This window comes from Trichogramma pretiosum, unplaced genomic scaffold, assembly GCF_000599845.2.
Source record: "Trichogramma pretiosum strain Unisexual culture from Peru unplaced genomic scaffold, Tpre_2.0 scaffold132, whole genome shotgun sequence".
NCBI lineage: Eukaryota > Metazoa > Arthropoda > Insecta > Hymenoptera > Trichogrammatidae > Trichogramma > Trichogramma pretiosum.
The window spans coordinates 275921-292367 of NW_019640890.1; the positions used below are offsets into that span (position 1 = coordinate 275921).

At 43.8% G+C, this 16447-nt stretch overlaps 4 protein-coding genes across 4 annotated transcripts; 3 read left to right on the forward strand and 1 right to left on the reverse strand.

Annotated features, from left to right (window-relative positions):
• Positions 1–2389: 2389 nt before the first annotated feature.
• Positions 2390–4240, reverse strand: LOC111693289. The gene is made up of 2 exons (XM_023457663.1): positions 2990–4240; positions 2390–2925 (listed from the first exon to the last, which is right to left on the reverse strand). The coding sequence occupies exons 1-2, from the start codon at positions 3580–3582 to the stop codon at positions 2898–2900; spliced, it is 621 nt and encodes a 206-aa protein (XP_023313431.1). The 5' UTR covers positions 3583–4240; the 3' UTR covers positions 2390–2897.
• Positions 4241–7204: 2964 nt separating this feature from the next.
• LOC111693292 (speckle-type POZ protein A-like) lies at positions 7205–8881 on the forward strand. Its single transcript, XM_023457674.1, has 2 exons — positions 7205–8408; positions 8677–8881. The coding sequence occupies exons 1-2, from the start codon at positions 7312–7314 to the stop codon at positions 8879–8881; spliced, it is 1302 nt and encodes a 433-aa protein (XP_023313442.1). The 5' UTR covers positions 7205–7311.
• A 244-nt stretch (positions 8882–9125) lies between these two features.
• Positions 9126–11126, forward strand: LOC111693288 (ankyrin repeat and protein kinase domain-containing protein 1-like). The gene has a single exon (XM_023457662.1). The coding sequence runs from the start codon at positions 9316–9318 to the stop codon at positions 11032–11034; it is 1719 nt and encodes a 572-aa protein (XP_023313430.1). The 5' UTR covers positions 9126–9315; the 3' UTR covers positions 11035–11126.
• Positions 11127–13373: 2247 nt separating this feature from the next.
• On the forward strand, positions 13374–14304 carry LOC111693293 (speckle-type POZ protein-like). The gene is made up of 3 exons (XM_023457675.1): positions 13374–13837; positions 13993–14191; positions 14260–14304. Exons 1-3 carry the CDS (start codon positions 13374–13376, stop codon positions 14302–14304), a joined length of 708 nt encoding a protein of 235 aa, XP_023313443.1.
• Positions 14305–16447: the final 2143 nt, after the last annotated feature.

Sequence of the window (16447 nt, forward strand, 5' to 3'; positions counted from 1 at the left end):
AAGTTCGATGATGGTTGAACCATCTATATATAGAGAGAGAAGAAGGGGGTAGTAGTAAGGTGCGGCAGAGCTGGTGGTGAGAGAAAGAGAGAGAGTTTAATATAGCTGCTCTCTGCTGCAAAATCGGCTCGCGCGCCGCGCGGAAGGTGAAAGAAGTGGTAGTAGTAGTAGCTAGCTAGTCTAAGGAGTAATGTGGCAGAAGTATATAGGGGGTTGGGGGGTGAGTCAGAAAGGTATCGTAATTCGATTTGATTCTCTTCTATAAAGGCTTTGGGTGTATATATAACGCTTCTCTTGCTTTATGTGGGTATATATAGGAGCAGTGCAGCACCGAAGCGCTACTAGTACCAGTAATACTGCTACTAGTTCGCGAGATGCGGGAGATCGTAAGGGAAAGAGAGAGAGAGAGAGAATGGAAATTGAAAAGTCAATTATTCGCGCGCCCGCGCGTTTGTGGCATTTTTGCGCTCGACACTTCGATAGATATAAGAGAGCCGAGATGATACCCTTTATGTTATAATACTTTGGGGGGCGGGGCCGATATTATATAGTCTTATTAGCTCAATTTCACAGCTCCTATCTATCTATCCCTCTATCTATCTCTCTCTTTCTCTCGCTTACTCGCAGGCGCGCGCGTGAATTACCGTAAAGGATATATAATCGAGGCATATATATACGTATAGGGAAGCCGAGTTCGAAGTTTATAGCTATTATATGGGCGCGCGAGTACTATATATAGTAATAATATATAAATGGCAGTATAACGCCGACGTTGTCTCGCTTATGCGTGCGCGTGTGTGAGTCAAGGTACAGAATTAAATGCTCCGTCTATGTGTGTATTTCGAAGATGAGAAATCGAACAGTAGCACACATACACATACATAAGGTATAAGTTGCGCGAGGGAGAGAGCTTGCGAGCACGCGACTAGTATAGTGAAAAGCTCCACGCGCGTACGACTGATATAGTCTCGTAACTGCTCTTATACTCTCTCTCTCTCTCATATAGCACTCGTGCGCGAAAACAGAAGGAAAGAGAGAGAGAAGAGGGAGTCCGGGGCATTGTTGTACATATATAACGGCGCGCGTGCGGGAACAAAGCTTTAATGCCTCGCGATTCCAAAGTTCATCGCGTGCAAGAGAGCGAGTGAGAGCAAGTTTCGGCAAAGAGAGAGAGAGCTTGCGAGCGCCTGTGCCAGAGATAATTTGACGTGAAATAACGCGAGCTCGCACGTCGACAGCTAGCTCGCTCGCTCTGCACGTACGCTCGTGTGTGTGTGTGTGTGTGTATATTATACGCGTCGAGCGTGAGCTTTTCTTAACGGGTCTATATAGCTTTCTCCGCTCTTATAACTCTATATATCCGCGGTAGATATACTCGCTCGGCAGCGGCAGCGGGTCAAAACGTATATACAGCCGTACACAGTGGTAGACAGTAGCGCAGCACGAGCCAAGTCGTTCTTTCACGGTAGTGGCTCCTCTTCTCTCTATATATCCGCGCGCTTTGCTTCCGAGCTTGCAGACTCTCCGGGATATATAGTTGTGTAAGCTAGACCAGCTGTTGCTGCTGCTACTGCTCGTACGTTTCGCGTGCGCTTATTGTTGCGGCTAATATTGTGTTTGCGCGCGCGATGTTTACCCTGGACTCGAGAGAGAGAGAGAGAGAGAGAACGGAACTTGTGCAAACTTTTGCGCGAACCTGTTTGGTCGACGCGTGTCCGACGCGCCAAAACGTTTTGTCAATATACTGCTGCTGCTGCTGCTGCTCTCGTGGAAAATAATATCGAGCGAACGATCGCTACGCGACTCGGACTATTATCTTCACCTGTACGATACATATATATAGTCACGAGTCTCTCCGGGCGGAGGCGAGCTTGCAGCAGCATAGTTGACTCCGAGACATGGCTCAAAGTCGATCGGTTCTATATACATACATATCGGGTACGACGCACACACATCCAATTATCCAATTATCATTATACTATATCTCTCTGCGCGCGAGTCGATGCTCTTACTATATGTGGCGGTACTCCTTCCCCCCTACAGTGCTCGAGATATGAGTTTCCGGATTAATTATAATTTGATCCTGTCCCGGAGCGCGTACGCAGACGCAGCATAGTATACATACCTCACTACTGCTGCTGAGCTCTCCTCGCGAGAAGATCGGCAACGAGTCGCGCGCGTGCGAAGAATTCCCAACTCAGAATTTTTAAATATTCAAAATCAAAAATGTGCTTATTTTTTATATTCGTAATTTATGGAATGTGTTAAGTGAACCAATTAATTATTAGTTACATTAAAATTTGATAAACATTTTCACTATTCGCAAAACGTGTAAAATATAAATTATTATGCTTAAGGAATATATCAATAAATCAAACAAAAATTTGAATATTTGGGTATCCTATATTTTCATAATTTTTAGAAATTTAAATATCATTTATAAAAAGGTTAATTACTACACTTGATCTACATTTTTCAAGGAGCTGTATTGTCAAGTAAGAAAAATTTGGACACAGCTTGCGTGTGTCATTCAACGCGCAAAACTGTGACGCAATGTCTGTTGAAAAATTCAAGTTACAATGTGAACGATTTTGTGGATGATTCCTGAATCATCTTTAGTTTAGCCAATGAGTTCGAATAAATAGTTAAATAATAGTTTTTTTTTTAGGGCGATTACATTTTAAGGAAAATATATAAAAATTTGTGTAATATAGGTACAATGACCCATTTAAAAAAATAATAAGCACTTGTAAAATCAGTTTGAAACCGATGAGACATCTACGGAGTAGGTGAATGTGGCTGCTAGTCTTTTGTGAGCAATATTGGTGGATGATCTTCGATGGGCATGATTATATTTGCTGATGGTTGGCACACCTTCTAATCATCGGAGTCATACTTTACATTATGTTCGGTGGCTCACCTTCACTGAAATTGAAATTTAATATTGGAGTAAAAAATTATTTTAATTATTTTCCAAATATTTACTCACATTATTTCAATTGATTTACGTTGTATATACAGTATTTCAGCTTCCTCGATCGAAATACCTTCCAAATATGATCTGATTGTTTCCAAAAGATTATTCTCAACAAATGGTTCCGAAAGATTCTCCCAAAAAAATGGTTCGCCTCGAAAAAATTTTTTAACACTCACGACGGTTTTATCGTCGGATATATTTTCTTTTCGAAAACCACACAAATCCTTATATGCCTCGATCACTCTTCGTTCGTCGCAACGATATATTTTTTCATATTCTTCATTATCTTCATGAGGATACAGTACATATTCAACGCAAGCGACCTTCAATATGGCATGATTTCTACAAAAAAGAGGCTCTTCTCTCAAATTTTTAATTGTAAAAGCAATTATCCTATCTTTAAATTCATTCAATAGTTCAGTTGTAATGGGATCAATGTCGACATATCTTCTATCTGAAGCACGTAACATATCACTTAAAACTCTTTCATCTTCTAAATTTTCTTCTTTAATGTCATTGGTAATTATGTAATCGCTTAATCTGATAAGAACGCCAGCATTGATATCTTCGTATAAATAACACGGATTGTCTACATCTAGAAACATTTTTTTCGTTGCCTTAAATACTCTGATAACGATGAAAGAATGTGTTCGAAACTATTCGCTAATTGATGAATAATATAACTATTTTATTTAGAATGTACTAATTTATATTACAATCTGATCGTGAAATAACGACTGAGCATAATCGCGCTTCTATCAGTACTGACAGTTACTTAAACGTACAATTAGCCTAATGTCAACATCGTATTCCCGCGCTAATAAATATATCTCGACGATATATAGTCCAAGAGTCCTCTCTCTCGCTCGCCCAACAACAAAAGCTTATTTTCAATATCGAGCAGTTCCCGCTGCTCTCTCGTATAACACACGGGTATAGCGCACGATACGAAAAAAAAAGAAGAAGAAGGGAGGATAAAAGCTCGCGCGCGCACGTCCGTATATATGTATATCCCGCGATCGTAAACCGAGCTTTCTGTTGCCCCGCGTGCGTGCGTTTGCGTGAGTGCGCGTTATATCCTGCACATAGTTCAAAGTATAGGTGCGCAAAGGCGCAACTTTTCACTTTTTTATTTCTCGCTCTCTGTACTACACAGTTGTATCTGTCTATGGTCCGGTATATACTGTCCGAGAGAGAGCACGTGTGCGTAGGCTAAAAAATCTGCGAAACAGATGTTGCCAACGGCGGAGCCTTCGATTATTAAAATTGCTTATGCCGCACGTACGTAACGCCGTATGGACACAGTATACTATAGGTACGACTCTCTTTCCGAGATCACGAAGAGAAACGGGTAGCAATTAACAACTTTCCTTTCGATATATCGATCGTTCTGATATCTATATACCAACGGAATCTGTTTTGCCGAAATCTGTGTGTGGCGGTCGTTGAAAACTGCTGCGCGCAGCGGCATCCGCCGAATATTGCGCGCGCGCGGGTGATTCACGCGCGAAATATTTCGTTAGCATTTTGTCCCAGGACTCTTTTTTTTGTTGCATCTACGACTACGCTAAAAGTTATCGCAGTGATATTCGAAGCTTTTATTATTTTCGTCGTAGATCCATAATTGCGAACTTTATATCACTCGCATGCAGCGAGTGCAGATAAAAAAAAAGAAGGAGGAAGAAGATGAAGGCTATGGAAGAAAATTGCGTCTTTATGTCCTATGAATTTGCGCGCAGCTCGAAGGGATATATATCACCGTTTCTCTTCGCCGTTCGCTTCTCTTGTGTATGTACACACACGGATATATAGATCGTTATTTACAACGTCATCCCGTACGCGCCAAGAAAAGCTTATATATAGGTGTATCAAACCGTCGTGTAGTTTTCGAGCGCGATCTTAAAAATCGACCGTAGATACTTTTTTTCCTCTCTTCTTCGTTCTCGCGGTATACTACGCGGTAAAAAAAAGGCACAGCGTAAGCGAGAAAAAAGAGAGAGAAGAGAACCTCGTGTAGTGATACGAGATCAGCTTCGCGACTCGTACTCGTATAATATACACGTATGTACGCGACGGCGACCTCTTTTTCCATTACTCGCTTATTCTCTCTCTTATACGACGCGCGCAACAGTGACTTTTCGAGAGACTAGTTAGACTATAAAGTCTATTTCCCCCCGCGAGAATCTATATAGGATATCATGTGCGCCGAGTTCGTGTGTGCGCGGTTATACATCCCCTTTCATGCTCAAGTTGGCGCGCTGCTACTTAACTCGGCGCTCCTCCTCCTCCTCTTCTTCTTCTTCTTCTTCTTCTTCATCTTCACCGGTATATCGTCTCCTTCTTCTTCGTCTTTCTCGTTCGTTCGCGGAATGAGCTTTTGGGTCATCGCGATCGTGTACATGTATAATGTACAGAAATGCATTCACGTTGAGCGCCTGCGAGTGAGGTATGTAATAATGCATGTAATATTCATAGACGTGCATAAAGGATTGAAATTTTTTTGTCTCCCTTTTAGGAATGACGAACACCACTGCGTTTGCACTCGACATGCTTATACAATATATAAGGGAAAGAGAAGGAAAGATTGCATAATTTTTTTGCGAGCGGACCAATTGCCGCTTGTATCGGGGCTCGAGTAAGCCAATGTACATGTACGCATCGAGAAAGGAAAAACAAAAGTATTTCCCACTGTCGCTGTGTACGCTATATATGCGGAATAGGCAAATAAAAAATAGCTCAAGCCCATCAGAGTCGTCGTTTCGTACACAGTACTACGTAGGGTACGACGTTACGGTATATAGAGAGAAGAGAGAGAGAGAGAGAGAGAGAGAAGCGGCATCGAGCAAGCGAGCGTAATCCACACGGAGTACATTTACGTTCGCGAAAAAAGGTTCGGAGGCAGTAAAAAAAAAAAAAAAAGAAGCTGCCGCCGCTGTTGCACTCACAGAGTCGCGAAAGACACAGAGAGGGTAATAAAAAAGAGTAGAAAAAGAAGCAGAGAGAGAGAGACAGAGGGCGAGAAGGAGCAGGTATATGTATATAGGGGGAGGTGGGATTGCGCGCGCGCGACACGAAAGAGTCAATGTAGTTATATATACGCGCGAGCACAGCTTGATTATTCGGCCGTGTGCGAGTGTGTAAATGCGCGTGTGCATGTGTGTTATATATCTATATAGCGGCAGCGGCGGTGGGTATATATAGTATAGTCGTTTTTGCCATTCTCTCCGGGTCCGCGCGCACTACTGACACATAGAAGGGCTCTACCCTGTCTCTCTCTTTTTCTCCGAGCGGCACATGTGCTGTATCACATTCGGTCTCGGGACACACACATATATATACAGATACAGCCGCAACGTGTACAAGTACGCGCGCTACATAAACCGATGTGTGCTCCGATGCTTCTCTTTCCTTCCTATACACGTAACGCAGATACGCGTCAAAGTAACTTTTGTTTCGTTCAATTTCTTTCGGCGACGAAAAACCAGTATGCGACGCACGCGTGCATATTGCATTCGGGGGGAAAATAGGCGGGAATATTAATTTTCAAAGTGCGCGCGAACAATCACTCTTTCTCTTCGTCGATTCGCTCGTTTCAAAAGCAATTCGAGTGGTATAGATACGTGTATTCAAGGGGAGAGTCTCATTTCTATTTGTATCGTCTTCTTCATTTAATTTCGGGGCAATTCTTCGACCGGGGCCGATTGGAATTCGCGCCAACGAATTTTTACAATGGAATTTACGTAGCCGAGTGGCGAATGCGCGATATTTATAAAGGACGTAATCACTTTTCGATCTACCGTATCAAAATAAAAACTCACCCCGCGTTCTACTACGCGGCAGTTGAATCTTGAACTCGTGACGTCTCGTAGTAACTAGGCACGCGCGACACTTTTTTGTTTTTTCTATACGCTACAGCGCATTTTTCAACGCACAGCAGCTACCGGAATTTTCAGCAACACTAAAAGCAATGATACGATCGAATTCGACATCTTGCACTCGAAATTGCGTAAACTGCACTGCACATAAAATGCGGAACACGACTCTCTGCATCAACTGCCGTTCGGTTTTTACGAATTGCGTCGTTGGGCGGCGCCACTCGTCACAGGCCGCGCTCGTCGTATTTTTTTCGCGCGCCGTGACTTTATTACACTGACGCATGATCGCAGTGCAACCGCAGTAACGGTCAAAACAGTAGCGAGTCAGTTTTCAGCAGTGATGAACACGCAACGTGAATCTTTGTTTACCTGAATCTTGTTTATAATACTTGAATTTGACTTTGAATCTTGTTTATAATAAGTGTACGTGTGTAAACTCGCATTCATACAAGTGCCGACATGTCGACGTACAATCGCGTCTCGGGCATCACTCGCATCGTCAAGGACGAATGCAGCTTCACCTGGACCATCGCCGACTACGGCCTCATCTCCAAGCGTCCCGAGGTTAGGCTCAACTCGCCCATCTTCTGCGTCAACGACTGTCCGGACAAGCGATTCCGGCTCGACTACTATCCGGGCGGGCGCGAGACCAGCCCGAACTGGGCCTCGCTGCATCTGGTGCGCATGTCGCCGGCCCGCGACGAGCTCACCTGCGAGTGCAAGCTCGCCGTCGTCGTCGGCGACACGACCATCGCCTCAAAGGAGTTCGTCGAGGTGTTCGCCTCGAAGGACTCGGGCGACGACACCGCGAGGGACGTCTGGGGCTTCACCAAGTTCACGAGGATCGAGAGGATCGAGCGGGCCATTGCGGCCGCTGGCAACAACATGGCGACGATTCGCTGCGACGTGGTGGTGGCCAAGCGGCTGGAAAAGAATCTGATCGTGCAGTCGGGTGGCAGCAGAAATCCGTCGTCGGCTGCGACGTACGCCGCCAATGGAAGAAAGCGACAGAAAATCGAGCCGCTGGCCCGATTCGACTGGATATTTCTGGAAGCGCGTAACAGCGACGTGATCCTGCAATTCCCGATGCAACCGCAGCAGCAGCCCGTGCCGGCGCACAAACTCGTCTTGGCCGGCGCGTCGCCCGTATTCCGAGCCATGTTCAGCGCGGAGATGCTCGAGATGCACGACAACGTCGTCGAGATCGTCGACATACGTCGCGAGATCGTCGTGGAGATGCTGCGCTACGTCTACACGGGCTCGGTCCAGCAGAAGCCGCCACTGGAGTGCGGGGCTTACTGCGAACTTCTGGCGGCCTCGGACAAGTATCAGATCGAGCCGTTGAAGCAGCTCTGCGAGGAGAAGCTCGGCTCGTTGCTGAGCGTCGAGAATTGCCTCATGGTGCTGAACTACGCGGAGAAACACGGGGCACCGGAGCTGAGGACGGACGGCGTATATTACGCCAAGACGCACATGGCCGAGCTCGTGGATTCCGAGCCGATGAAGCAGCACGCCTCGCCCTTCGTACTCGATATCATACGCTTATTGTTGAGAAAGTGATTATCTTAGCGATTATAATGTTGATGTATCTTTATGCTTGACAATTTTTTATAACAAAAAAAAAATTAATTTGAGTTTCATTGTGTGTATCTTGGTTGAAATATAGATTTATTTTGTTGAAATAACGTTTAACTGTCTCTCTTTTTTATTGTGTTGTACAATATAATTATGTAATTACAAATCAAAGTAAAGAATTTTCAAGCAACGATGCGTTTTAATGATTATTATTTTTTTTTTTTTTTCATCTCTGTGTATATTTTCTAGCGACTGCGATTCGGCATCGAGTTCGAGGACTACAACTCGCAAGACGCGGACAGTCAACACTGCAGCGAGAGCAACCGAGCAGCAGCAGCAGCAGCCCGTAATCATAAGTGACGAGGAGATGGACTGGACAGCGTTACGGGCCGAGTTGACGAAATCCATACAATCTTTGGAGCGTCAAATAATGAGCAGACGCGCTGCACGTTGACGTTTAGAGACAAAGATGACTTCGTGAGGGCAATTCCAAGTTCGTTACGCGCAATATCTTTATTACTTCATTTCGAAATTGCGTTTTACAATAAATGTGTGTTCGACAGCTGAATCAATCGTGTCATTTTGTGTCCCTTGAATCCCGGAACGAAGAAAATAATTTAAAAACACTCCCCTCTCTCAAGTCTCAATCTGTGCCTGCGAGTACAGCTACGATCGCTAGCACCGGCTCGGGCCAAATAGCAATTCGTTGCTCACCTAACGGTACTCCTGTTTCTTATAGCTTCGCACACATTTGACCCAGTATATATAGATAGATCTCAGTGTATTCAGTACACGTTACGACGCCGCAACGTAAACAGCTAAATACAGGAAGATCGAATTGACCGTATCTAGTGATTCTCGTAAGAAAAGTGAAAAATATCTTGAATCATGGCGTCCGACGACGAATCCAACGTGAGTTACTATAGCGAAGAAGGAGAATGCCAGAATTATTCCGATTCTGAAAGTGCGAATCATCTTACGGAAGGCTCAAGCTTGGAACAACTCAAGTCCTTACGAGAAAAGGTCAATTGGGAAAACCAAGAAGATAGAATAGAATTTCGTCGTCGTAAACTGTATCGCTTGATCCGCAATTGGCAGGGTCAACTGCCAAATCTTCGAGACATTTTTCGACTCAAAGAAATCGATTTGCTTATTACGGATGAAATGATAGACAGTGAACTCTTGGTGTTCGATGCTTCATTCATCGACTTTTTAATCAACACCGGCTACAAGGACGAGCCCGACGTAGACGAAGATGGCAAGCCATTGCTGCTTCGTACGACTGCAGTTCATCATCTGGTTGAACGCGAACTTGTCGCCAATATCGATGATCGGCTATTCCAAATATACAAGTTCGACGTGAATTACACCGACAAAGATGGATTGACGCATTTCCACGTGGCCTGCTACTTCGGTCATCATGATTACGTCAAGACTTTCCTAGAACTCGGCCAGGATCCCAACTGCATCGTGCAAAAAACAGGTGACTCGCCACTGCATGTGGCCCTGGAGTCTTGTTTCGATTCGATTTCGGTGATCGAATTGTTGCTGAGATACGGCGCGGATCCGAATTGGGCCAACAAGGAAGGAAGTACTCCCCTTCATCTTATAGACGAGTATGACGTTGCAGAAGTGTTCTTCAGGATTAACGATGAAAGATGTCAGGTATTGCAGATCGACGCCCGGGACGAGGATGGCAACACACCATTGCACATGGCTGCATATCGCGGCGACAAGCAGTTGGCCACTATATTGCTGAAAAATGGCGCCAATCCGAATTTGGCCAACGAGAACAGCGTGACTCCTCTGCACGTTTTAAGCGAGAAAAATAACTTAGCGATGATCAAGTTATTCTTCAAGATCAACGACGAATTAAATCAGTTTGTAAAGATCGATGCAAAGGACAAGTTTGGTCAGACACCTCTGCAATGGGCCGTCGCGAGTCTCTCGCCGGACGTGATCGATGTACACTTGGATCGTGGCGCTGATCTGTCTAGCTTCGTTTTCCCTTCTACGAGTGACTTCGAAAAGTTCTTTTTATATGTAGACGATTATGGCCCCGGACGGTATGATGAGTATTTATATAGGACATTAGCTGCTCTATCTACCGTCGAACTTCTGGAGAATAGAGGATACGAACTGAAACGAAGCGATGCCCTCGCGATCATGACATTTCTGGTTAAACACATTTTACGTTGTAATGGTGATAATAGCTACGAGGACGAGGACAAGAAGGAGGCGAAGGTGAAGAAGTCCATGGCAGAATTAAAAAAGATAATAGTCAGTCCAAATCTGTCACTCTACGACCTGATTCGATTACGACCCAAAGAAGCGGCGAAACAACTCACGTATAAGGACTGTTACGAGTTGCTTCGCTCAGGAAAATCGTTCAAGATCCTTTCGAGGTTGAACGAGGCTTGTTTTGTACATCTGTGCGAAAAACTATCGAGAGGATTTTTTCAACGCTGGGCACTGTATCCTTTCTGGGAGCTGATACGATATCGGCTGCCGATTCTCTGCTGTGAAATGATCGTCGAGCAGCTGATGAATCAAGATTTATGTAATATTTGCTTAGCGGCTGCGAGTCCAAGCTCGCAATCGTGTTAAATTAATTTTAGTATTTTGTTACGTTTGTACCATTAAATGTTGTAAATTGAGATAAATAAATTAAAAATATATAAGGCTCATTATTTTTCTTGACTTTAAATTTTTCGTGTTTTAATTTTATTTCAATTTCATTACCCAACCAATTTACGGTGTAAGGTAACAATAAATAGCGAGAAAATATACTGAAGCTCGATAACGCGTAGTTTGCGCCTGTTTTGTTATTTTATTGCATAAAAATGAAAGCAAAATACTCCCTCTAAATAGTTTATAAACTAATGAGCCTGGACGATTAAATAAATGTCGTACACGAATAAAAACTTCCAAAAGTGGAAAGCTGGCATCATTCCGCAGATTTAAAAAAAAAATACCTTTCTAAGTGCAATAAGAAGCGAGTTAGGTTTTTTTATTCAAAATGCAAATTTTTTCATTTTGAAAATAAAGTCCGATTTAATTTAACTGGACTTTAATTACTAAAGTGGCTGGCTACTTCTACTTTGAGACTCGGTTTGGGATAGATGAGAACTTTCGACTCTTTGCATCAACTGCCATTCGGAATTACGAATTGGGTTGTTTGGTGGCGCCATCTATGGACATCGACTCCGGCGTTCACTGTTTAGGCTGCGGGCTGCCGCTCTTCACATTTTTTTGCGCGGCGTGATTTTACACTGTACACATCGCAGTGCAACAGTCAAAACAATAGCTAGTGTTGGGTGGACGCGCCGAATGCACGGGTTTGTCCTGTGCGTGCATGGGATCGTTCTCTGCAACGCCAGTCAGCACGTAAAGAAATCGCGCAAAGGTAATGTTTATTTGGCCGTTTCTCGTAAACAAATTGTCCGATCTTTCTGATAATTTCTCACATCATTCTTGAAAGGGCTGTGAAACTAATTGAATATTCATAAAAAGCATTAACATTGCTTGAACTACCAAAATAAATTATTGAAAACAAGGCAGTTTAATGAATGTTTTTGTTTCATTCAATGCAGGAAAGTCTGTTATGAATTTTCGAAAATGAAGATTTTTATAACATAACTTTATTCAATATGGTCTAAGGAAGGCGTGTGTAAATTTTTAGCCCGATTCTTTTATTCAAACAAAAGTTAGAACAAAAAAACAAAGGACGCTCGAAGTTTCGATAGCGCACCCAAGATAACGTGTTTGAACACAACGCATATTGACGCTTTGGTTTTTTCAATTACTTTTGTTTAAATAAACAAATTGGGCCAAAAATTTACACACGCCTTATTAAAAACCATATTGAATAATGTTATCATATAAAAAATTTTAATTTAATAAAATCCTCAATTGAATGAAACGAAAACATTCATTAAATTGCCTTATTTTCAATAATTTATGTTGGCAGTCTAAACAACGTTAATAATTTTTATGAATATACACAACCCTTTTAAGAATGTTGTAAAAAAATTTCAAAAAGATCGGACAATTCGTTTACAAGAAACGGCCAATTAAACTTTACCTTAGTGCGATTTCTTTCCGTGCTGACTGGCGTTATCAGAGCGAAATCCCATGCACGCTCAGTACAGGGAAAACCTGTGCCTGCGCTCGTGTGCACAGCGCCACGCTATAATTCGTCCTCTCCGTGCGTTATCCAAGTCTTTTTGCGCGGTGTGATTGTATTACACTGACGCATGATCGCAGTGCAAACGCAGTAACGGTCAAAACAGCAGCAAGTCAGTTTCAGCAGTGAAGTGATACGTGTACCTTTCTTTATTGTGACGTTCAATTTTTCCTTCGCGAAGTGTGTATCACGAAGCAAGTGCCGAAATGTCAACGTGCAATCGTATCGCGGGTTTCACTCGCTTCGTCAAGGACGAGTGCAGCTTCACCTGGACCATCGCCGACTACGGCCTCATCTCCAAGCGGCCCGAGGTCAGGCTCAACTCGCCCATCTTCTGCGTCAACGACTGCCCGGACAAGCGATTCCGGCTCGACTACGAGACCAGCCCGAACTGGGCGTCGCTGCATCTGGTGCGCATGTCGCCGGCCCGCGACGAGCTCACCTGCGAGTGCAAACTCGCCATCGCCGTCGGGAACACTGCGATCGCCTCCAAGGAATTCGTCAAGGTGTTCGCTTCGAAGGACTCGAGCGACGAGGGCGACGAGGGTGACGAGGAATGGGGCTTCACCGAATTCACGAGGATCGAGAAGATCGAGCGGGCCGTAGCAGCCGGCAACAACATAATGACGATCCGCTGCGACGTTGTGTTGGCCAAGCGACTGGAGAAGAATCTGATCATGCGACAGAAATCGAGCCGCTGGCCAGATACGACTGGATATTTCTGGACGAGCGTAGTAGCGACGTGATCCTGCGATTCCCCATGCAGCCGCAGCAGCAGCCCGTGCCGACGCACAAACTCGTCTTGGCCGGCGCGTCGCCCGTATTCCGAGCCATGTTCAGCGCGGAGATGCTCGAGACGCACGACAACGTCGTCAAGATCGTCGATATACGTCGCGAGATCGTCGTGGAGATGCTGCGCTACATCTACACGGGTTCGGTCCAGCAGACACCTCCACTGGAGTGCGAGGCTTACTGCGAACTTCTGGCAGCCGCCGACAAGTATCAGATCGAGCCGTTGAAGCAGGTCTGCGAGGAGAAGCTCGGCTCGTTGCTGAGCGTCGAGAATTGCCTCATGGTGCTGAACTACGCGGAGAAACACAAGGCACCGCAACTCAGGATGGACGGCGTGTTGTACGCCAAGACACACATGGCCGAGCTCGTGGATTCCGAGCCGATGAAGCAGCACGCCTCGCCCTTCGTACTCGACATCATGCGTTTGAAAAAGTGATTATCTCGTGTTATAATGATTATGTATTCGTGCTTGACAATTTTTTATGCAAAAAAATTAATTAATTTTGAATTTTTATTGTATGTATGTTGGTTGTACAATAATTACAAATAAAAATATTGAATCGTGAATTATATTTTCTCTTTCGCAGTGACGACGATTCAACACCGAGGTCGAGAGCTACTCGCAACGCGGGGACAAACTGCAGCGAGAGCAACCGAGCAGCAGCAGCCAGTAATCATAAGCGACGAGGAGACGGACTGGGCAGCGTTACGGGCCGAGTTGACGGAATCGATACAATCTTTGCAGCGTCAAATAATGAGCAGATGTTAAGAGACAAAGAGCGCTTTGTGAAGGCCATAATATCTTTATTACTTCATTTCGCAATTGAGTTTTACAAAAAATATATGTCCAAAAGCTGAAACAACCGTGTCATTTTGTGTCCTTCGAATCCCACAACTGAGAAAATAATTCATCGATCGCGAGAAAGAGAGATTATCAACGAGCTGTCTCATACGTGCTTCGCGAGTAAAGATGGTATATGTACGTACAAATGAGACTGTGTGTGCGCCACTCGCTTTGACCCTTTTTTTCCTCTCGTTCACCATGGATACGTGATACAAACGCACACGCACGCACACACACACACAAAGACTCGAAACTTTTGCTCGAGATGCTTCAGAGCCACCGCTACCACTTCCTTATATCCTTATATATATCAGCGGCGTATGCACGCGCGGAAATATGAAGAAAAGTACTCGGGCTTTTATCGTTTTGTAGGCTTATTGGTATATGCCGGCTGCCTCGCAGCCTAGGAGACGAGGTAGTCGGATGAGGCAGGGCAAGGTAGAGAGAGAGAAGACGGTTGTTGGTGTGGGTACAGGCGTTTATTTGGAAGGTGTTCGGAGCGCTGGTAGAGCGTCCGTTGTGTGTGCTCACTCGAGAGTATCTGACCGCGCTTACACGATATAGTCGCTGCGCGAAGGCGCCGTCGGCGCTTACAATGGTACGTGCGTCTAGCGTCTCTTGACGCGTCTGTTACAGTGCGTATCGCCACATAGCTCCCCCCAGTGTTTGCGAGGGTAGCGAGGAAACATGATTATAAACAAACATTGTGCGAACGCACTTAAAGCAATGTTTCCGAATGCACGTACATACTATGCAACATAACTGCTTGAAGCCAACAAAAAAAACTTGAATCTATTACAGAAAGTAGATAAATTTCTTCAACAATACAAAATATATATATATATATATATATGCTTCACGCAGTTATAAATAAACAAACATCAATTTACATGTTTTCAAACGAAGTTAAACTTCTATCTTATAGTACATTTTTAGAGTTAAACTTAACTTTGGTTCTGCTTGAATGCACTTAACACTATTTATAGTTGTACAGTTTTACACAAATATTTTCACTCATTCCATACGGATTGAACATCCAAATATCATATCAGCACACACTGTAAATCACACCTTTTATTTTGAATGCACTTAATGTGACATGGTGAATGTAATTATTACAAACAATATATTCAGTTTACATTTCACTCATAAATTAGTTACACCTTTATAAAGGTTTACTTATATTACAGACGAGAACAACTTGTTAATTAGACAAAATTACACAGTCAATTTCATTTTGTAGTTTTAAATTTCTGTCTCTTACTTTTCTCTCCAGCGAAGCTGGTATGGTAATTTTACATTTAATAAACTTAAAATTAAATTCCTTATCAAAGCCAATGAGTTGCTCAATGCACCCTAGGTCCAACTTTTTTGTTTTCTTTTTACCTAGTTTATTTTTTACTTCGAGCAGCTTCAACGTGTCTGTGTTTAGCGATGCCAAAGAGTACATGAGAAATTCATTGTAACAAATAAGCAAAGATTCAATGCACCACAGCTCTGACATATCAATAAAGTCGTAGTAAGGAACACCTGATAGGTTTAGTACTTTTACATTATTCAAACTCATGACAATCTGTGGTACAAAGTGAGATACGTGTAAGTTGTTGGTAAAGTTAACTTCTCTCAAAGTAAGGCTATTTGACAAATTAACAAAGCGTCCGTTAGGCACGTCTTGACTCGTTGGCTCGCTAAACGACACCTCGAATCTCTCTACATAAGAGTTTTCATTAAACACAGCTTCGAGCATCAACACATACACATCATTTTGATCATTGGAGAGAAAATCGCAATCTTTCATACTCATGTCTCTAAATATTAAGTTATCGTACAGAAATTGAAGGATCGGCTGGTACGCGATTTGTCGGCATTTCGTCAATGACAAAGACTCGAGTCGATTCTTTAAGTGGAGCAGAAAATCTCCTTGTAAAAATTTATTCTCAGACACGCACAGCTGTCTCACCCGCGCCCTAGAAAACGCTGCACCGAGTACACCGCTGGACTCGGCTATAATTAGCTTATTAATCGAAAAAGAGCTCTTAATACGCTCAATGAGTTGGGCGTTCAGCGGCACACCAGAAACGTCTAGCGTAACGAGAGGGGTATCAACGCTACCGGGTTGAGGTTCAAGCATCCTGCAAGCCGTGCTCGCATTGCCTCCATCGTCCCTATACGAACACAAAAACAGAAAAAGAAACAAG